A 22803-nucleotide genomic window follows, 5' to 3' on the forward strand; every position below is an offset into this window, starting at 1 on the left:
TGCAATAATACATTGGCCACTCTAAGCAGCCAGATGGGAATTGTCACCTTGGATATAGCTTGTATTAAACGTGAGCTGCAGGGGGTGACTGTCAGAGTGGGGGAGCTGGAGGAGCGGGTGAGTGCAACAGAGGATACATTACCACCAATGTCACGAGAGTTGGGAAAGGCCACGCAAAATATATCCACATTGCTAAATAAGGTGGACGATTTGGAGAACCGCTCCCGCAGAAGTAATTTGCGACTGGTAGGGGTCCCGAAGAGGGCAGAAGGGAATGACCCAGTGAATTTTTTTGAAAAATGGCTCAAAAATATCATAGGAAAAGATATACTGTCCCCTTTCTTCACTATTGAGAGGGCACACAGGGTTCCTACGCGTACCCCCCAGCCGGGAACACCCCCACATCCCATTCTGATTAAACTACTGCAATATAAAGACAGAGACACTATTTTGCGCAGAGCCAGAGATATCAAAGAACTTGCAATTGATGGGAGAAAAATCTCAATTTTTCCTGACTTCTCCATGGAAGTTCAACGTAAAAGGGCGCAATTTATGGAGATAAAAAACGTCTGCGCAATATACAAGTGCCATATTCCATGATGTACCCTGCTAAGCTGCGGATTGCTGTGAACGGAGAGACTCACCTTTTTGATGCGGCGGGGGAGACACTGTCTTGGCTGGATATCAATGAGAGATTCTTGAGGAGGAAGAATACTTGAGGTTTCCCCTTTTGCCGCCAGGGGCAGTCTTTGTCTAAGACGCTATGCTGGTGTAATTATTATTGTTCAATTTATCTAGGATCCAGGACGGGAGATGGCCAGTTCATTGTGGACACTCGCTGCAGTAGTGAGCTGTGAGCCCCCCTCCCTGCATGGACTAGAGGCGTGTTTTTAGCCCTGATTCTCTCTATTTGAGAGAAATGTGCAAGTTACACTTGTTTTTGAGGGTAGGGGCATTGTACACTGGTGTGCAGGGCCTAACCTCCCTCCTTGTTTTTTTTGTTTCCTGTTATATGATGCAATTTGTTTGTGGAGTGTGGTGGGCCTCAGTCGTGTCGCTCAACTTAGTGTTCTTGGGAATTGGTGGAGTTTGCCTTCTCTCCTCCAGGTGTGAAGTATTCGTTCGACTCATGTTTTAATCTATGCTTATGGCGTCATTCTTAAATATTGTAGCGTGGAATGTTAGGGGGCTCGGGGATGCGAATAAGAGATGCGCTATATTTACTCACTTACAGAAATTTTTCCCGGCTATTTTATGCCTGTCTGAGACCCATATGGTTAGGGATAATGTTCATTGGGTGAGGAAGGGATGGATTTCACATGAATATCACTCCATATACTCGACCCATGAATGGGGTGTAAGTGTGTTGGTGCACAAATTCATCCCGTTCTCATGTACCAAATCTGGGAGCAGATTTGTTTGCTTACTCTGCACGCTGTACGGTATACAATTTATTCTGGTTGCTTTGTATATTACTCCACCATACTCAGCCGAACCGGTGAAAAGGATATTGTCTATTTTAGATTCTCTTCCCCTTGCACCCACTCTTATAATAGGGGATTTTAAGAACTATTTACATACCAATCTAGATAAACTACACTCAGGGAACATATCGGAGGACGCTACCCCAACTTCTTTTGCTAGACTGCTGACAGAGCTGGGTTTGGTAGACCTTTGGCGTGCACAACATCCCACGACTAAACAATTCTCCTTTTACTCTAGCTCCAACCACACTATGTCACGGATAGACTTGGCTATTGGGAACACACTTATGACTAGAGTTGAGCGCGGTTCGCGGATCTCTAGTTCGCGGTTCGAGTGATTTTGGGGGCTGTTCTAGATCGAACTAGAACTCGAGCTTTTTGCTAAAGTTCGATAGTTCTAGATACGTTCAAGAACGGTTCTAGCAGCAAAAAGCAGGGCTTTTTACAGCTACAGTGTGCAGGAGCCATCGCTGGCAGCCTGCCAGAAGCTGGTAACCAAGATAAACATCGGGTATCCAACCAAAGCGCTTTGGTTTGTAACCCAATGTTTATCCTAGTTACGTGCAGGAAGCCCACACTTCCCCGTTCAGCTCGCTTCGCCCCCTCCTGCACGCGGCATGTACACACACACACACACACACACACACACTCACACACACACACACACACACACACACACACAAACTCTGCACACTGCCACACATGGTCCTGCTCGGCTTACCTGTGGTGATGAAGTCCCGACCTCAGCGCTGTCACTGTCCTCCATGGCCGCCGCTTGTCACATCACCTTCTCTCGCTTCCGACCCGAGACTGACTAGCGGTGACGTCACGGGCCTCTCGCGATACTTGGCTGTGAAGGCGGCGGTCATTGAACTCAGTGACAGGTGCTGTCAGTGTGCTGGAGATCAGCGCAGGTAATGTACCTCGCTCCTGACAGCAGCACTTGTCATGCCCTGCAGTGACCTGGGCTGACCCATTGATGTTAGCTCAGGTCACTGCATTGCTCTCCCAGCCAATGGGGAACATCCTGCTCTTCATTGACTGGGACAGTGTGGATCGTCATGGCAACCCCTTGGATTACACCAGACCTGGATTTGTTTTTCTTTCTAATAAATTGGTTAAAGAGGGAATGTTTTGGGGAGTGTTTTTTCAAATAAAAATGTGTTTGTTGTCTATTTTTTTTTATTACTGACTGGGTTGGTGATGTCGGGTATCTGATAGACGCCTGACCTCACCAACCCCAGGGCTTGATGCCAGGTGACATTACACATCTGGTATTAACCCCATATATTACCCCGTTTGCCACCGCACCAGGGCGCGGGATGAGCTGGGGCGAAGCACCAGGAATGGCGCATCTAATGGATGCGCCACTTCTGGGGCGGCTGCGGCCTGCTATTTTTAGGCTAGGGAGAGTCAAATAACCATGGACCTCCCTAGTCTGAGAATGTAAGATCCCAGCTGTCTGCTTTACCTTGGCTGGTGATCCAATTTTGGGGGGACCCCTACGTGTTTTTTTTTTTTAATTATTTATTTAATTTAAAATAACAGCATGGGGTGCCCTCAGTTTTGGATTACCAGCCAAGGTGAAGCTGCCAGCTGTGGTCTGCAGGCTGCAGCCGTCTGCTTTACCCTAGCTGGCTACAAAACTTGGGGGAAGCCTACGTCATTTTTTTTTTCATTTTTTTGGCTAAATACAAAGCTAAGCACCCCTTAGTGCCACATGAAAGGCACCAAAGGGTGCAAAATTACAAAATGCAGGAGAGTGGGACATTATGTGTCTTTCTGCCATTATAATGACAGAAAAGACTGATATGAAGTGCACAAGCACAAGAAAATCAACAGAGCGCTCTACGCTGTGAAAAGCAGTAGAAAATGGCACTGGAGTGAACATGTCACCGCCTCATGTAGGATGAAGCTATGGATCCTGGGTAAATTTATGCATTTACCCTCCTTCAGTTTTTTTGCAGTACACAAAAAAAACGGAAGGCACACGGATGACAAAAAGATGACATACGGACCGTCTACGGAAAGGAAACGGATGCCACACGGATGCACCCGTGAAAAAAAACCGGACTGTTTTTTGCAGACCGCAAAAATGGATCGGTCATGTTAATGTAGCCTTATTCTGATATGCCGTTTATAAACAGCAGGCAGAATTAAGTGAATAGCGCCCCCCAGCATCAGAAAATCTCCGGGGTTTCAGGACTAGCTGAGACCCTGGAGATCCTGATTCAGGACGGTTTTCCGGTCCCCGCTCACGTGATCACAGGTATACACTGTACACCGATGATCACGTTAAAGTAAATGACAGCGCCGGTAAAAAATTATTTATCTCCCATCTGGCATGAACAAACATGATAAATCTCCTCCCCGGTCCCCTCCGGTCCCCCGGTGTCGCCAAAGTGCCCCCCCTGATGCCCTCCCAGAAATCCAAGATGGCAGCGCGCACAGCAGCGTGCCGGCCGCATTCACCCTACTCCTCTGATTTCTGTCGCATGTGCCATTACACATGCGACAGAAAACTCCTCCCCCAGGCCCTGCCAGGTCACCCCCTATAACCCCACCGGTGTTCCCCAGTGTCCCACGGTACCTGTGCAGCGTTGATCCCCCGCGGCCCTCTCCTTCACAATAGACGCTGCCGCATGCACAGAGCGGCTGTCAGCTCAGCTTCCTGTGTTCAGACACAGTGAGTGGTGGTTATGCATCTGTAAGCTAAATGGGTGGCACGGTGGTTCAGTGGTTAGCACTGCAGTCTTGCAGCGCTGAGGTTCTGGGTTCAATTCTCACCAAGGACACCATCTGCAAGGAGTTTGTATGTTCTCCCCGTGTTTGCGTGGGTTTCCTCCGGGTACTCTGGTTTCCTCCCACACTCCAAAGACATACAGCGCTATGGAATTAATAATGCTATATAAATGAATAAATTATTATTATTACTGCAATGCCCTGCTCATGAGGTAAGGAACATAATTGATCAGGAGAGCTATACTACATTTCCAAATGGAGGGATTTGCTTTTATAGTTGCCCTGCTGAATGACTACCAAACATGAGAGTCCGTTATACGCCACAAGAAAACACATCTAAATAGCGAGCTCTGTTGTTAAGTATTCATTCAGCTGGATAACTGGACTTAAAGGGGTATTCCATCTCCAAGATCCTATCCCCAATATATAGTAGGTGGAATAGCAATAATATCAGCAAATACCAATATTTGGAAATGTAGAATAGTTCTCCTGATTAGGCATGCCCTTACCTCATGAGCAGGGCATTGCAGCTTTGGTAGCAACCATTACGACATGGACTCTGCTGCTGTGGACCCGGGGAGAGTGAGTGCAGATTCATTGCACCCACACTCCTCACATGAAGGGTCTGCACTCCTAGAAAATGGGGGATACGTTCCCTGAGTGTCCCCCCCCATATTCTAGATGGTCCAGAGTCGTCGTGGGACCCCTTTATTTTTTTTCTTACAATAAATTGGTGAAAGAGGGAATGTTTTGGGGACTGTTTTTTAAAATAAATTTCTTTTGTCGATTTTCTTCTTGTTAGTACTGACAGTTTATGATGTTGGGTATCTAATAGACGCCATGACATCACAAACTGCTGGGCTTGATGTCAGGTGACCTTACAGCTAGTATCAACCCGATTTATTACCCCATTTGCCACTGCACCAGGGCACGGGATGAGCTGGGGTGAAGCGCCAGGATTGGCGCATCTAGTGGATGCGCCACGTCTGGGGTGCCTGTGGCCTGCTATTTTTAGGCTGTGAAGGCCCAATAACTATGGACCTTCCCACCCTGAGAATACCAGACCACAGCTGTCCGCTTTACCTTGGCTGGTGATCCAATTTGGGGGGGACCCTACTTTTTTTGTGTAATTATTAATATTTATAAAATAATTATAAAAAAAGAGCCTGGGGGGACCTCCACATTGGATCCCCAACCACGGTAAAGCTGCCAGCTGTGGTTTTCAGGCTACAGCCGTCTGCTTTACCCTAGCTGGCTATCAAAAATGGGGGGACCCAACGTCATTTTTTTTTTAACTAATTTTTAAATAGAAAAAATTAATGGGCTTCCCTGTATTTTGATTGCCAACCAAGGTAACGGCAGGTAGATGGGGGTGGCAACCCATAGCTGTCTGCTTTATCTGCGCTGAGAATCAAAAATACCGCGGAGCGCTACGTCATTTTTTTTAAAGATTTATTTTTACAGCACTGTGATGTCCAGCAATCAAAATACAGGGAAGCCCATTTTGCTTTTAGTTATTTAAATAAATAATTAAAAAAATATATATGGGCTCCCGCTGCATTTTTTGTATTGCTAGCTAAGGGTAATCCAAGCAGCTACTGGCTGCTAACCCCCACTGCTTGGTGTTACCTTCACTGGCAATGGAAAATCCAGGGAAGCATTTTTTATTTTTTTTGCCAAAAAACTACAAAAAAAGGACGTGAGCTTCGCCATATTTTTGTATGCTAGCCAGGTATAGCAGGCAGGTGCTGGAAGAGTTGGATACAGCGCCAGAAGATGGCGCTTCTATGAAAGTGCCATTTTCTGAGGCGGCTGCAGATTGCAATTCGCAGCAGTGGGGCCCAGAAAGCTCAGGCCAACCTGTGCTGCGGATTCAAATCCCCAGCTGCCTAGTTGTACCTGGCTGGACACAAAAATGGAGCGAAGCCTACGTCATTTGTTTTCTAATTAGTTCATGAAATTCATGAAATAATAAAAAAAGGGCTTCCCTTCATTTTTGGTTTTCAGCCGGGTACAAATAGGCAACTGGGGGCTGGGGGCAGCCGTACCTGCCTGCTGTACCTGGCTAGCATACAAAAATATGGCGAAGCCCACATAATTTTTTCAGGGGGCAAAAAACTTCTGCATACAGTCCTGGATGGAGTATGCTGAGCCTTGTAGTTCTGCAGCTGCTGTCTGTCTGTATGGAGAAGAGCAGACAGCAGCTGCAGAACTACAAGGCTCAGCATACTCCATCCAGGACTGTATGCAGAAGTTTTTTGCCCACCAAAAAATGACGTGGGCTTCGCCATATTTTTGTATGCTAGCCAGGTACAGCAGGCAGCCACGGGCTGCTTCCAACCCCCAGTTGCCTATTTGTACCCGGCTCTGCTCCATCACTGGTGCATGAGGGAAGACGCTGCTTCCCGTGCAGAAATCACTCTGTGAAGGGTGCACGGAAAGCAGCGGAGTGAGAGATCAGTGCTGCTGGCTGCTGGGGGTGACAGACGCGTTACCATTGCAACAGTGCTCCGATCATGTGATTCCCGGAGCCGCGGTTAGCGGTGACGTCACTGCTAACTGCGTTGCTTTGGCAATGGTGATCTCTGTTAATGACCGGCTGTGTCAGCCGGTCCCTAACGGAACGGGGAGTCGACCGTGTGCTACAGCATGTCGCCGGTACACGGCGATACACAAATGTGCACCGTGTACCGGAGAGATGCACTCGCAGGTCCTACATGACGCGTCATAGTCATGTGACCAGTCTGTAGCCAATGAGATAATAGCCACGTGACTGGTCACATGGCTATTTTGACGTCACGATAGGTCCTGCATCACTGCTAGCAGTGCCGGTCACCGGGAGGATTCAGCGATCATCGGATGGAATAGCGGCAGAAGACAGGGTGCAGGAGGGATCGCGGGGACCGGTAAGTGTTATGGCAATGTTTATTAACTGTATGTGTACATTTATAATGCGTTTTCCTGTGTTTGTGATTGCCTCCCATTATAGCCTATTGGTTCGAGTTCGGTTCGTCGAATGTTCGACGAACCGAACTCGAACGAGACCTCCGTTCGGCTAACCGAGCTCAAGCCGAACCACGGCCAGTTCGCAAATCTCTACTTATGACCTCATATATACAAAAGGTGGCCTACTTACCTAGGAGTGTATCTGATCACTCACCATTACATGTTACGCTTTCATGGGGAAACCCCCTCAATTTGTCTAGGCCTATCTGGAAACTTAATCCCTTTTGGATCCAGCTTATAGGGGGATCTTTACATGATACCATTTTAGAATATTTTCAACTTAATGAGTGCTCTGCACCATCACACATAGTTTGGGACTTTATGAAAGCTGTGGTAAGGGGCATATATATTAGAGAAATGAATGGCAAATGGTGAGAATACAGAAGCTCAGGACAGACACACAAACCAGGATACAATTTCTATTGACTGACAGTAGGATCTAGTCTCTGGGTCTATATAGAACAGCCCAACCCAGTGCTGACAGCAGACAGAAATCAAAAAATGATTAACCCCATAACTTCCAAACTGGACAGAACCACAAGTCCCAAGAATAAAATAGGTGTGATATCAAGCCTCACCCTCAACAACAGTGTGGCACCACCTAGCTGCCAAAGCAGATACCGGTACAGATGCCTTTTGAGTCAGTAGTATATATTCCAGAGACTCATCACCTTGTGTGTTTGATGAGTGATAGTTGTTTTGTGTATCCAGGGTGGACTGAGTTGGAGTGTGCTTTATGCTCACTTTATAGCCTATAACAACGGTTGAGAGGAAGATTGAATAAAAGGAGATAAATTAACCCTTACAGGCACATCACCAGTCACACGCTACAAAGTTTGAACCCATCCTTTTATAATTTCCCACCCCTTGGTTGACCATGATAGAAGTGGGGGTTTTTTTCAACCATACTTTGTAACTTCTTAGGATTGTCAATTATTCTCTTTTTCACAGTACAGAACTGCCTGAAATCTGTATCTGGCAAGCCATCAAATACATAGTTGGTCATAAACTTCCTAAATACATTTTATAAATAAAAATCGTCATAAAAACATTCAACACATGGCTTTAATAATGAAACACAATCTATCAATATGTTAGTAAGGACAATTCCTGGCACTCACTAGAAACTGTAATTTGAACTATTTCTATATTTTAAATGACAGCAGGACTTATAATAAAAGTATCTAATGGATAAATATATAAAATAGCTAAATATATTTTGCAACTAAAAGTAAAAAATCACAATTCCAACATACAATTGCAGCAACGATCTCTAATGAAAAATATTAAAGTATATCTAGTTCATACAGTTTTAAAGAATATCTAAGCTGTTTGATAAATCTGTCAAATTGGAAACTAAAACATAAACTACTGTAGGTCCTGTAGATTCAAATAAACATGGGCCCATAATAGTGGTCAAGCCATAAATTATGGCTCTTGGAAGAAGGGAAGGAAAAAATGAAAATGCAAAAACGGAAAATCACCAGGTTGTGAAGGGGTTCAAATATAAAGTTTGCCTTACCTGAATTTCTGTGAGTTCTATTTTGTCTACTTTTCACTTGTTCTGTCCATAAAGTAGGATAGCGAGATGCAAAATCTAAAGCAGAAGAAATAGATGTGTGATGCAGCAGCAAAAAAAGCAAACACCATTTTAGAATGTATTAACAGAAGCATATAGTCTGGATCATGTGAAGTCATTATCCCCCTTTACTCCTCTCTGGTCAGACCTCATCTGGAATATTGTGTCCAGTTCTGGGCACCACATTTTTAAAAAAGACATCAACAAACTGGAGCAAGTTCAGAGAAGAGTGACCAGATTGGTGACTGGTCTACAAACCATGTCCTATAAGGAAAGGTTACAGGATTTAGGATTGTTTAGCTTGCAAAAGAAAAGACTGAGAGGAGACCTAATAGCTGTTTACAAATATCTTAAAGGCTGTGACACTGTAGAGGGATCAGTTTTATTCTCATTTTCACAAGGAAAGACTAGAAGCAATGGGATGAAACTGATGGGGAGGAGACACAGATTAGATATTATAAAAAAAACTTTTTGACAGTGAGGGTGATCAACGAGTGGAACAGGCTGCCACAAGAGGTGGTGAGTTCTCCTTCAATGGAAGTTTTTAAAAAGAGGTTGGACGGATATCTGTCTGGGATGATTTAGTGAATCCTGCTTTGAGCAGGGGGTTGGACTAGATGACCCAGGAGGTCCATTCCAACTCTACCATTCTATGATTTTATAATTCTATGATTCATTGACTGGTCTTCACAATCCCCAGATTTGAATCTACTTAAGAAAGTCTAGGACATAATGCATCATTGCATCCAATGCAATCAAGTAGCTCCTCACTCTGGTAGTAGCTGACTGATGTCATGATTTAGGTGTGGATCACCTTTTGGGGTCTCATCAGACCATGTCCGGATGCTGTTGGGAGTGCAAGCAAATAAGTATGGGCCATGCATCCTAATGAATTACATTATCAGTTTTGATTAATTTCAAACAAATTGGATCCACCAATTTTTATTTTTCTTTAAACATTGAATTATAATGAAAAATGTCTAGAATTTTTCAGAATAAAGTGATCTGGATAATCCAACACTGCTACATTAAAAATTACAGTTTAATCTATATTTTTTTTTTATTAAAGATGAAGGACAAGTTCACCAGAACTCAACTAACCCTCTCCATGTTTGTGAACATACTTCTGTGAGGCACCCAGTTTTTTATTCTACATGGTAGTTCATTCCTCTTGACTGAGCATTCCTTCCACCAGCTTAAGGGCCGTTTCACACTTACGTTATTTTGACGGAAACGGGTTCCGTCACACATACAGTACATTTCATTTATTTACAGTGGAAGCGCGACATTATGTGGACACATGCGGGTACTGCATGAAACACACAACCCGCATGGTGTCACACTTCAACTGTAAATAAATGAACTGTACTGCATATGGGACGGATTCCATTTCCGTCAAAACAACGCAAGTGTGAAATGGCACTTAGGTAGTTTTCAATTTAGCAGGTTCCTGTCTGCCCATAAATTGTGGGCTTTCAGCCTGGATAGCAGCATATCATGGATAGGGGAACCGGCAAAGAGATACACATTGTAACTTGCTGCTTGGCTTTCATAAACTGGCCAATTTGTGCCCTAAGTATCCCAACGTTTCTATTTTCAATAGCAATAATGCAGGTCCATAAGTCTCTTATTTAATGTTTTCATGCCTTGCTACTACAGTTACCTTGCACCTGTTCAACTTGTCTGTTAGAATGTGCAGGTCAGCTTTTCATTTCACATTGTAGTTCATTCTTTCTGACTGAGCACTCCTCCTACCAGCTTTAGGCGGTGTTCAATTTAGCAGGTTCCTGTTTGCCCCTAAGGCCCGTTTCACACGTCAGTGAAAAACACTGACGTTCTTCACTGACGTGTAAAACACACACATGTCCCTCCGTGTTCCGTGATTCACGGCACATGTGGGTTGTCCATGTGCAATCCGTGATCCGTGATCCCGTGATTGCATATGGACATTACTCACCTGCCTTCACTGCTGCTGTCCATGGTGCTGAAGTCTCTGGCTCTGCAGCGTCCGGCCACCGCTCTCAGCACCTACTTCCTGGTCGGCTGTTCCTGCTTTCATGAATATTCATGAGCCAGGCAGGAGCTGCCGAGAACAGAGGCTGCACAGCGAATCGCAGGCAAGGTAAGTTGAAAATTTTTAATATTTAATATGTCCATGATTTTCTTGTACGTGTTTCACTGATCACACACGGATCACACCATAGTGTGGTCCGTGGGTCATCAGTGATGCCAGAGAAAAACTGACATGTCTCCGTGCAGAATCACGGCCAAGGGTGCACGCTGCACCGAGACACGTTCAGTGAAAAATCACTGATGTGTGAGAAGACCCATTGATTAGAATGGGTTTATGTATGTCAGTGATTCTGGTGCGTATAAAAACAAAGCACAAACGTACCAGAATCACTGATGTGTGAAAGGGGCCTTAGATAGACAAATCTAAAAAAAAAACAACTTCAACTTCCAAAAATATTAAGCTTTGATATTTATGAGTCTTTTGAGTTGATTGAGAACATAGTTGTTGATCAATAATAAAAAATTACACTAAAATACAACTTGTCTAATAATTCTGCACATGGTGTATTCGCTCATCTCTGTTATATACTTTTTTACACATATGGTTTACAATGTCATCATTGTTATTTGTTAATATACTGGTGTTTAGACTTTTAGGATTAAAATGGATCAAAATGGTCGCAAAGGAATTAATGCTATGGCTTATTCTGTACTGCACATGTGTAAGGGGGTGGCTTACATAAAACACCAGTGCTCAATGTAATTTGTAGATGAACATCAGCATCTGTCAGTGAACCACAATAATTATTTATTATAGCTAGAGATGAGTAGAGATGAGCGAACCGATCGCGGCTCGGCTCGAGTTCGGTTCGCCGAACGGAGGTCTCGTTCGAGTTCGGTACGGCGAATTGGTTCGGCAAACCACTCGAACCGCATAGGAAACAATGGGAGGCAATCACAAACACATAAAAACACCTAGAAAACACCCTCAAAGGTGTCCAAAAGGTGACAAAAAACTCACAACACAACACAAACACATGGGAAAGTGACAAGGACATATACTCATGCGAAAACAAAAGAGCTGGACAAGGAAAAAGAGGAGGAGACACAGATATAGGCATGGCATGCCCTTCTAAAATCAGGTTACTCCAAGCGGAGTCTCCCTTTTTTCCAAAAATTGGGCCACACAGACACCCACCCCTTCAGTGGCAGCACTTGTGCCCCAGTTGTACACTTCACAGGTAGATTTGCATCAAGAACATTCAAAATTACACCATCCTTAACCGTTCCCAGGATGACCCCGGGGTAGGTAGCAAAGTCTTTGCTGAACCATGACTTGTTCATCTTGGATGATTTAGAAACACTGCAAGCAAGGGTTACTGCAAGCAGAGTCTCCCTTTTTTCCAAAAATTGGGCCACACAGACACCCTTTCAGTGGCAGCACTTGTGCCCCAGTTGTACACTTCACAGGTAGATTTGCATCAAGCACATTCAAAAATACGCCATCCTTAACCGTCCCCAGTATGACACCGGGGTAGGTAGCTAAGTCTTTCCTGATCCCAGCTCTGTTCATCTTGGATCATTTTTAAAAACACTGCAAGCAAGGGTTACTCCAAGCGGAGTCTCCCTTTTTTTCCAAAAATTGGGCTACACACACACCCACCCCTTCAGTGGCAGAACTTGTGCCCCAGTTGTACACTTCACAGCTAGATTTGCATCAAGCACATTCAAAAATACGCCATCCTTAACGGTCCCCAGGATGACCCCGGGGTAGGTAGCAAAGTCTTTGCTGAACCATGACTTGTTCATCTTGGATGATTTAGAAACACTGCAAGCAAGGGTTACTGCAAGCAGAGTCTCCCTTTTTTCCAAAAATTGGGCCACACAGACACCCTTTCAGTGGCAGCACTTGTGCCCCAGTTGTACACTTCACAGGTAGATTTGCATCAAGCACATTCAAAAATACGCCATCCTTAACCGTCCCCAGGATGACACCGGGGTAGGTAGCTAAGTCTTTCCTGATCCCAGCTCTGTTCATCTTGGATCATTTTTAAAAACACTGCAAGCAAGGGTTACTCCAAGCGGAGTCTCCCTTTTTTCCAAAAATTGGGCCCCACACACACCCACCCATTCAGTGGCAGCACTTGTGCCCCAGTTGTACATTTCACAGCTAGATTTGCATCAAGCACATTCAAAAATACGCCATACTTAACCGTTCCCAGGATGACCCCGGGGTAGGTAGCAAAGTCTTTGCTGAACCATGACTTGTTCATCTTGGCTCCTTTTAAAAAACACAGCAAGCAAGGGTTACTCCAAGCGGAGTCTCCCTTTTTTCCAAAAATTGGGCAATCGGCAAAGAGATACAGATTGTAACTGGCTGCTTGGCTTTCATAAACTGGCCAATTTGTGCCCTAAGTATCCCAACGTTTCTATTTTCAATAGCAATAATGCAGGTCCATAAGTCTCTTATTTAATGTTTTCATGCCTTGCTACTACAGCTACCTTGCACCTGTTCAACTTGTTTGTTAGAATGTGCAGGTCAGCTTTTCATTTCACATTGTAGTTCATTCTTTCTGACTGAGCACTCCTCCTACCAGCTTTAGGCGGTTTTCAATTTAGCAGGTTCCTGTTTGCCCCTAAGGCCCGTTTCACACGTCAGTGAAAAACACTGACGTTCTTCACTGACGTGTAAAACACACACGTCCCTCCGTGTTCCGTGATTCACGGCACACGTGGGTTGTCGATGTGCGATCTGTGATCCGTGATCCGTGATTGCATATGGACATTACTCACCTGCCTTCGCTCCTGCTGTCCATGGTGCTGAAGTCCTCAGCTCTGCAGTGTCCACCCACCGCTCTCAGCAGCTACTTCCTGGTCGGCTATTCCTGCTCTCATGAATATTCATGTGCCAAGCAGGAGCTGCCGAGAGCAGAGGCTGCACAGCGAATCACAGGCAAGGTAAGTTAAAAATATTTAATATTTAATATGTCCGTGATTTTCTGGTACGTAATTCACGGATCACACACATAGTGTGGTCCGTGGGTCATCAGTGATGCCAGAGAAAAACTGACTTGTCTCCATGCAGAATCACGGCCACGGGTGTACGCTGCACGGAGACATGTTCAGTGAAAAATCACTGATGTGTGAGCAGACCCATTGTTTATAATGGGTCTGCGTATGTCAGTGATTCTGGTACGTATAAAAAAAGCACATACGTACCAGAATCACTGACGTGTGAAAGAGGCCTAAAATTGTAGGCTTTTAGCCTGGATAGGAGGCTATCATGGATTGGGACCCAGCAAAGAGATACACCTCTTAGCTGGTTGCTGGACTCTCATAACCTGGTCCCTTTTTGTGGTAAGTATCTACATTTTTCTATTTTCACTAGCAATAATGCAGATCCATAATTCCTTTATTTAATGTTTGCATTCCTTAGTAATACAGAATGCAGCTATCTATGCTTTAGTTTATTGTATTTATGGTATGCACCTGTTCACACAGTTTTTTTTTTCACATTATAATGAAATATGAGTAAATTTATGTTTACTCGAACTGAGAATCAGAATGTTCCATTCACTGGATTAACAGCTTCCAAATACTACAATGTCTTTTGTTGTTATAATGGAATGTGCCACTTTCCATTAGGAAGTTAAAAGTCATGCTTGTGTCCCTAAGGAATTAATTTGGGGGCTCCCGAACTATCATTCCTGTTCTATCCTTGGTGCAAGCAGTAACAAAGCAGCTGCAGGTGATCAATGTGGCTAGCCAGATTGGACTAGTTAAAGGGAATCTGTCACCAGTTTTTTCCCTATTAAACTAAAAGTGTCACCTTCTGCAGCTCCCGGGCTGCATTCTATGAAGGTGCACCTTGTTCCCTGACTCCCCTTACAGACCTCAAAACTAACGTTATAAAATCTGACCGCCACGTATGCTAATTACCTGATCTAGTCAGATGGGCATCCTCTTTTTCGACTCCTGTCCCCCCTCATGCCGCTGTTCGCCGTCCTCCTTTTTTGATTGACATGGATGACACCTCCATCCTCATCCACATTGCTCTTTCAAATCTCGCGCCTGTGCAGTCATGTCTGCTCGCACCAGGCGCAGTTCGCATTGCCATATCGCGAGCCGAGCAGAAAACATAGTTGCCCTCGCGCGCGCCAGTGAGCTAAATGCGCAGGCACGAGGATTAGGTTGGTTACGAGGATGACGCAGTGACGCCATGCACAGCACTGACCATAATCTCTTGCGTGCGCAAATAGCTCACCGGCGCGAGCGAGGGAAACTATGTTTTCTGCTCTGCCAGCGATATGGCAGATATGGCGATATGTTTTCATGGAGAACAGAAAGAGGAGAAGAGAACTGTCTGAGGACTAGAGATCTTGATGTTCTTTTGTCCACAGTGCGCAATTTACTCAAAGTTTACAATCTATAGCACAGTAGCTAATCTTCCTGGACATGGACGGCAGAGAAAAATTGTGAATGCAGCTCACAATAGTCCAGATGGTGGATAAGCACATTCAATTAAGTCCCAAAGAAATTCAAGCTGTCCTGCAGGCTTAGAGTGCACCATTGTAAGCACAAACTATCCATTGACATTTGAAGGAAACAAAATGCCATGGTAGAAGACACCGGAGGACCCCACTAAAGACACAGAGACAAAAAAAATCTAAACTGCAATTTACCAAAATGTGCGTGACTTAAGCCACAATCCTTCTGGGAAAGTGTCTTGTGGACAGATGAGACAAAGATGGAGCTTTTTTGTAAAACACTGGGTGCCTTGGCTGTGTGCTAGGCATCATGAAATCTAAAGATTACCAAAGGATATTGTGTTACAATATAGTGCCCAGTGTCAGAGAGCTGGGTTTGTGTTTTAGGTCATGGGTCTTAGAGCAGGATGATAACCTCAAATAAACTTCAAGAAGCCCCCAGAAATGGATGTAAACAAAGTGCTGGAGAGTTTTGACGTGTATAGCAAAAAATCTGGATCTAAATCCCATTGAACACCTGTGGAGAGATCTTAAAATTGCTGTTGGGAGAAGGCGCTGTTCAAATATGAGAGACCTGCAGCTGTTTGCAAAAGAAGAGTGCTCCAAAATTTCAGTTGAGAGGTGTAAGAAGCTTGTTGATGGTTATAGGAAGCAATTGCAGTTATGTATTCCTAAGAATGTGCAACCAAATATTAAGCTGAGGGTTCCAGCAATTTTGTCAGGCCCATTTTTGGGGTTTTGTGTGAGACTATGTCCAATTTGCCTTTTTCTCAGTTTTTTTGTGCTGCTCCAATGTGTGTAATTGGAATAATTTACTAGGATAAATACTTCATTTTTTAGAACAATTTCAAGTGTGCCAACATTTATATTCTATTTAAAAACAAAACTTTAACATGCAAAAGAAAACCAGCCCTCATACAGCTGTGTTAAGCAGGCTTTACACGCTGCGACATCAATTGCGATGTCGCGAGCGATAGCACCCGCCCATGTCGGTGGCTCGTCACGGGGTGATCGCTGCCGTAGCGAACAATATCGCTACGGCAGCGTCACATGCAATTACCTGTTCACCGATGTCGCTGTGGCCGCCAAACAATCTCTCCTTTAAGGGGGAGGTTTGTTCGGCGTCACTAAGCGGCCGCCCAATAGAAGCGGAGGGGCGGAGATGAGCGGCCGGAACATCCTGCTCACCTCCTTCATTCCTCATTGCCGGTGGCCGCAGGTACGATGTTGTTCCTCGTTCCTGCGGTGTCACACATAGCGATGTGTGCTGCCGCAGAAATGACAAACAACCTGCGTCCCAAACGAGGAACGATTTTTTAAAAAATGAACTATGTGTACACGACGAACGATTTGACACCTTTTTGCGATCGTTACTGATCGCAAAAAGGTGTCACACACGACATTGCTAACGAGGCCAGATGTGCGTCACCAACACCGTGACCCCGATGATATCTTGTTAGCGATATCGTTGAGTGTAAATGGGCCTTAAGTCAAAAAATATGGCTGTCCAATAATGATTTTTTTTTCTGAACATTTGTTTACTGTATAAAAGTAAAGAAAGGATATAATTATAATATTGCAATGACTCACAGTTCAAGAGTAAGGAAACTACTTATGCTGACTGCAAATGTTGCAAAATTGTGACCATAAAAACAAATGGCAGAAGTGTTTTTTTTTTCTTTTCAATTTTTTACAGTTTGGATTAATAAAATGTAATCGATAATTGAATGTATCCAAAATTATATTTATGTAAAATATGACTTGTGCCCCAAAAAGTAGGCCAACGATGAATATAGATAAAGTTCTGGCTTTCACAAAATGATGGCTAAGGTCTAAATAATATTGTCCTTAAAATGAATATGCAAAATTAGGGTTCTTTTTCTGTTAGCCATCCTCTTTGAGTGAAAACAACTATATGTATAATATATGATGTAGCATAAAACAGACTAAAAACAATTAGTGATACAATAATAAAATAAATAATATTTTACCTTCTTCATCCCCTTGAGGTTGTGTTTCTAATGATGGAGCAGAAACATCATCTACAATAAAGAGACAAAATGTGAAGTGAACCCTTACGGTTCCTCAGTTCTGTAATATTGATAGCCTATACTTAACACATTAATATTTAATCAATGGGGTTCTGATATTCAATGCTATCACCGATATACTGTAGTAAAGGTACTCTACATTTAGAAGAAAAGAAGTGGTACTACATTTGGCCAAAAAAGATCATTGTGAAGAGCCAGCACCCACTTCTGCTGAGCTATTTGAGTGCATGGAGAGCCCCTTACTTCTGTCATTTAAATGTTCTTGGGGCTTACATCCTAATGCAGATTAAAAAGGGAACAACACTTCGGTATAGGATAAGCGCTACTAATAGCTGCTGATCTTCTATTGTTTCTGTAATGTAATGTTACTGATTCCTTCAGGAAAGTTCTTTACCCTCATCTTAAAGGGAATTTGTCAGCAGATTATTGTCACCTCATCCAGGAAAAGAATAATGTTAAGGGCGGCCCAAACCATGATTCCACAATAAATCACACGTTGCAGCCAATCTTGGGAGTGCCTTGTATTCTTCTATTGACAAACCATGATTCCAGTGATCCCGCACTGATTCACACCTTTTGGTAAGTACTGTCCATAGGCTGAAAGCTGCTAATCAGCGGTTTTGCTGAGGTTATACAATATTTATAAATATGGAAGACTACAAGACAGCAGGTTTACTAGTCCTCTAATAATAATCTGAAGCTAAAAAATGTGATTATATCAAAACTACAGCAAGCAGCTCAGTAAGATAAACACTGCTGGAATCAGTATCTCTGCTCCTACATTATTCTGCTCTCAGATTATGGTCATGCTATTCAGTGACGTAGAGAAGCTGTTGTTCAATCACCATATAGAGGTGCTAATCAGTCACTATGTGAAGATATTATTCTGTTATTGTATGATTGCGCTATTCAGTGACCAAATTGAGCGGTTATTCAGTCACTATAAAGGAGAATTTTTTAGTTATGGTATGGTGTTATTCAGATATTATATGGTCATGCTATTCAGTGATGTAATGGAGCTGTCCAATACATAGTGGTATTATTTAGGCATGGCATAGTGGCAAAAAATAGTGGAAAAATCCAGCATCTGTCAAATATAATAGAATTAAAATTTTAATGAAAAAAGTTAAAAATATAAAAACGTTTTATGGAAGCATGTGTAGACACTCAGGTCTATGCGTTTCAAGCACATGGACTGCTCTTAATCATGACAATACAATATTGTGTTACACGGGCTTAAATATCCTACACCCAAAATGGTGGAGCAATTTGCACCGAATAATATTGTATTGTAATGATTAAGAGCAGTCCATCTGCTTGAACCGCATAGACCTGAGTGTCTACACATGCTTCCATGAAACGTTTTCATGTTTTTAACTTTTTTCATTAAAATTTAAATGTTGTTATATTTGAGGGATGCTGAATTTTTCCACTATTTTTCTTCATCACCTGAATGCCGGCTCAGGTTTCTCACCCATGTGCCTGCTGTCTGGTGAGGTTATTTTCTCTTTATTTTTGCCATGGTATAGTGGTATTTAATTACTGTATGGAGCGGGCATTTAATTATGATATGGTGGGCTTATTCAGTTGACATATTTCAGCCTATATTTACAGAGTCTCGAATACTGAATATTTTTAATGCAGTGCGTTTAGTTACACACGATATGTTGATGTATTGACAAATCCTTACGTGTGTGTAATTTGCAAATGTGTTGTAACGATTTGTTTTCATATTCCTTTTTTTACCGGACTCAGCCTTTTATGTGTATGAAAAGACAACTGTCAGCATGCTTCTTTACTAAAACTCTGAAAGAGCAATAAAGTCCCTGTGACCTTTATTAAATCGCAGCTACACCCACCAAACCAGCATTAATACATCATTACTGTTTCCATCGAGAACTAAGCGTGTGACCTTTACAGTATTTACATGTGTCCCCTTTACATTTGTTGATGCCATGTTGTGTGTCTCTACTGTTGCTCCTGTGTTGGTCCTATTTTTTCGTATTAGTGGCTGAAGGGCCGATATATACAGTCATGCTCAAACGTGTTGGCACACATGAAATTGTTCCAGAAAATGAAATATTTCTCCCAGAAAATTATTGCAATTACACATGTTTTGTTATACGCATATTTATATCCTTTGTGTTTATTGGAACAACGCAAAAAAACAGACAAAAATGGCACATAATTTCACATAAAACTCCAAAAATGGAATGGACAAAATTGTTGGCAGTCTCAACTGAATACTTGGTTGCAAACCCTTTGGAATAAATAACTGCAATCCTATGACCATCAGCAAGCTTCTTACACCTCTCAACTGGAATGTTGGGCCACTCTTCTTCAACAAACTGCTCCAAGTCACTCATATTTGAAGGGCATCTTCTCCCAACCTCAATTTTAAGATCTCTGCACAAGTGTTCAATGGATTTAGATCTAGATCCGGACTCATTGCTGGCCACTTCAGAGCTTTCTAGCACTTTTTTTCCATGTGTGCCTGGGTGCTTCTTGAAGTTTACTTGAGGTCATTGTACTTGTGGAAGAATCATAACCTAGGAAGTAAACCCAGCTTTCCAACACTGGGCACTACAACCCAAAATCTTTTGGTAATCTTCACAGTCAAGGCACCCAGTGCCAGAGGCAGCAAAAACAAACAAACAAAAAAAATCTTTAAGTCTCCAACATATTTGACTTTATTGACTGTGTTCTTTTCTCGGTAGACCTCATTCTGTTTTCAGTAAACAGTAGAATGATGCGCTTTACCAAAAGCTCTATCTTGGTCTTATCTGTAAACAAGACGTTTTCCAGAACAATTGTGGCTTACTCATGTACATTTTGGCAAAGTGCACTCTAGATTTTTAATCTCTGTGTCAGCAAATGGGTTCTCCTAGATCTCCTGCCATAGTTTTTTATTTAATTCAAATAACGACAGATAGTTCATGCTGACACTGATACACCTTGAGCCCGCAGTACAGCTTGAATTTCTATGAAACTTGATTGGGGCTGCTTATACTTCATCTAGCAAAACAAAACAATCACTGATCTCGGGGAGACCAGCCAGAGAAAACACTGCCGACAGCCAGCAAAGGCACACAACACAGTGAAATCCTAGGTGCATTGCCCCCTGGGAAGAATGCAAATCAAAAAAAGGTCTCAACAGAGGCTCCACGGACCGTTTTTGATTTGTATACTTCATCTAGACTATACTGCATTGCAAACTTTCATCAACTTTAATCTGCCATTCACTTCCTAGGAGATGAGCTACAGTGCCATGGGTAGCAAACTTGTTGATTATGTTACACACCGTGGACAAAGGAACATCAAGATCTCTGCAGATGGACTTATAACCTTGAGATTATTAAAATAGAAATTGATGCAAAAGACCAAAAGGTGCAAATAGTGTTTTATCCTGGTAGTACCAGAATAAAAAATTACTACTTTACAACTACTGAAAGAGCAAGAAATCAAAAACCACTATGGCTGCTGCAGACTCTGAAAATAAATCAATATGCTCAAGTGATCATCTTCCTTTTCCACACAGCAGCGCGGGTTAACCCTTTTCCTTCTTCCCTTCACATATTAACCTTGAGATTATTGATATTTTTCAACAGTTTTTGTTCTCAAGTCTTCAGACAGTTCTCTTTTCCTTTTTATGTTCTCCATGCTTAGTGTAGCACAAACAGGCACCCAATGCAAAGATTGAGTCAACTTCTCTCCTTTTTATCTGATTTCAGAAGGGATTTTTTAACATTGCCCACATATGATACTTGCCATAGGTGAGTTTTAATGACTATTACATGCTTGAAACAAAAGTTGTTTATCCACAATTTTGGAAAAGTACCAACAATTTTGTCCAATCTATTTTGGGGATTTATGTAAAATTTTGTCCAATTTCCTTTTTTTCTCTGTTTTTTTTTTGTGTTGTTCCAATACATACAAAGGAAAAAAATATGTGTATAGCAAGGCACTGTGTAACTGCAATAATTTTTTGGGAGAAATTTCAATTGCAAGTGTACTAACACTTTCAAGCATGACTGTAAAGTGGAACCCTCTGATCCTGCTAGGATCACTGGTCACCAAGAAAAGGTAGTCTCCAATGAACCAGTTTACAAAATAGGATTTTCAATGTCATCTCAGTTCTATGCAGAGTTTGATGCCGATATCAGGGGGAAACGTGATGGTGCAAAATGTTAGGCTGTGGCATTTCCACCGTGTGGATAGGTGTCGAGCCTGAAGGACCTGCTGCAGAGGTGGAGCAAGGGGTTGGTCAACAAGCCAGTAAGTTAGTGGAGAGATAGAGATAATTAGGAACCCAATATCTTCTCAGTGTGGACTTTGTCTAGCAGCCCAGATTCGGCATTTGTAACAAAGAGAGTGAGTGTATAAGGTGCTTTACATGCTGTGACATCGCTAACGATATATCGTCGGGGTCACGTCGTTAGTGACGCAGAAACGGCGCCGTTAGCGACATCGCAGCGTGTGACACCAAGGAGCGATGATCAACGATCGCAAAAGCATCAAAAATCGCTGATCGTTGACATGTCGCTCCTTTTCATAATATCGTTGCTGCTGCAGGTACGATGTTGTTTGTCGCTATGTGTGACACCGCAGAAACGAGGAACATCTCCTTACCTGCATCCACCGGCAATGAGGAAGGAAGAAGGTGGGTGGCATGTTCCGGCCGCTCATCTCCGCCCCTCCACTGCTATTGGGCGGCCGCTTAGTGACGCCGCAGTGACGTCGCTATGATGCCGAACGCACCTCCCCCTTGAAGGAGGGCTTGTTTGGCGGTCACAGCGACATCGCTGAAAAGGTATGTGCGTGTGACACTGCCATAGCGATAATGTTCGCTACGGCAGCGATCACCAAATGTTGCACGAGCGACGGGGCGGGTGCTATCAATCGCAACATCGCTAGCTATCGCTAGCAATGTCGCAGTGTGTAAAGCACCCTTAACTCTCCATGTGCAACAACATCTATAACCTCTAACCTCTTCAAAAGAGGAGCCAATATTACAAGCGTAGCTCAAATCTGAATAAATAGAATCCCATTATAGGACCCTGCCTAGTAAACTCAGTGCACACAAAAAAACAATTTATTAGAATATTAGCAGTGTAACATTAACATGTTTATGCCCTTACTCTTGAATACATTTCAAATAGAAAGTAATACCTGATTTTCCTGTTCCTTCTTTCTGGGGAAGCCTTTCTGTTATCGATCCTAAAAAAGAAGCATTATGTTTTCTTTTACTAATAGTTTGAAATCAAATTATACGTTTTACAAACTACAAAGAATCTTTGATAAATACTCCTACAGTAACAAAAAAAATCAACTACCATTCAATTTAACAAAAAATGTTCTTGAGTAAAAAAATATTAAAAGAAAAAATAGCTATACCACATGAGAAATAATACATTTTGAAATATTTATATCACTAGAAATAT

At 42.8% G+C, this 22803-nt stretch overlaps 1 protein-coding gene across 2 annotated transcripts in view; it reads right to left on the bottom strand.

The window, feature by feature from the left end:
• SMOC2 (SPARC related modular calcium binding 2) overlaps positions 1–22803 on the bottom strand; it is a 767036-nt gene that overhangs the window by 389846 nt on the left and 354387 nt on the right. Inside the window, exons 5-7 of one of the 2 annotated variants that reach the window (XM_075339691.1) lie at positions 22532–22579; positions 17303–17353; positions 8755–8829 (exon numbers count right to left, since the gene is read on the bottom strand). In XM_075339691.1, coding sequence (XP_075195806.1) covers positions 8755–8829; positions 17303–17353; positions 22532–22579 — 174 coding nt within the window. The remainder of the gene's footprint in view (positions 1–8754; positions 8830–17302; positions 17354–22531; positions 22580–22803) is intronic. The other variant, XM_075339692.1, reaches the window with a different exon arrangement.

This window comes from Anomaloglossus baeobatrachus, chromosome 3, assembly GCF_048569485.1.
Source record: "Anomaloglossus baeobatrachus isolate aAnoBae1 chromosome 3, aAnoBae1.hap1, whole genome shotgun sequence".
Lineage (NCBI taxonomy): Eukaryota > Metazoa > Chordata > Amphibia > Anura > Aromobatidae > Anomaloglossus > Anomaloglossus baeobatrachus.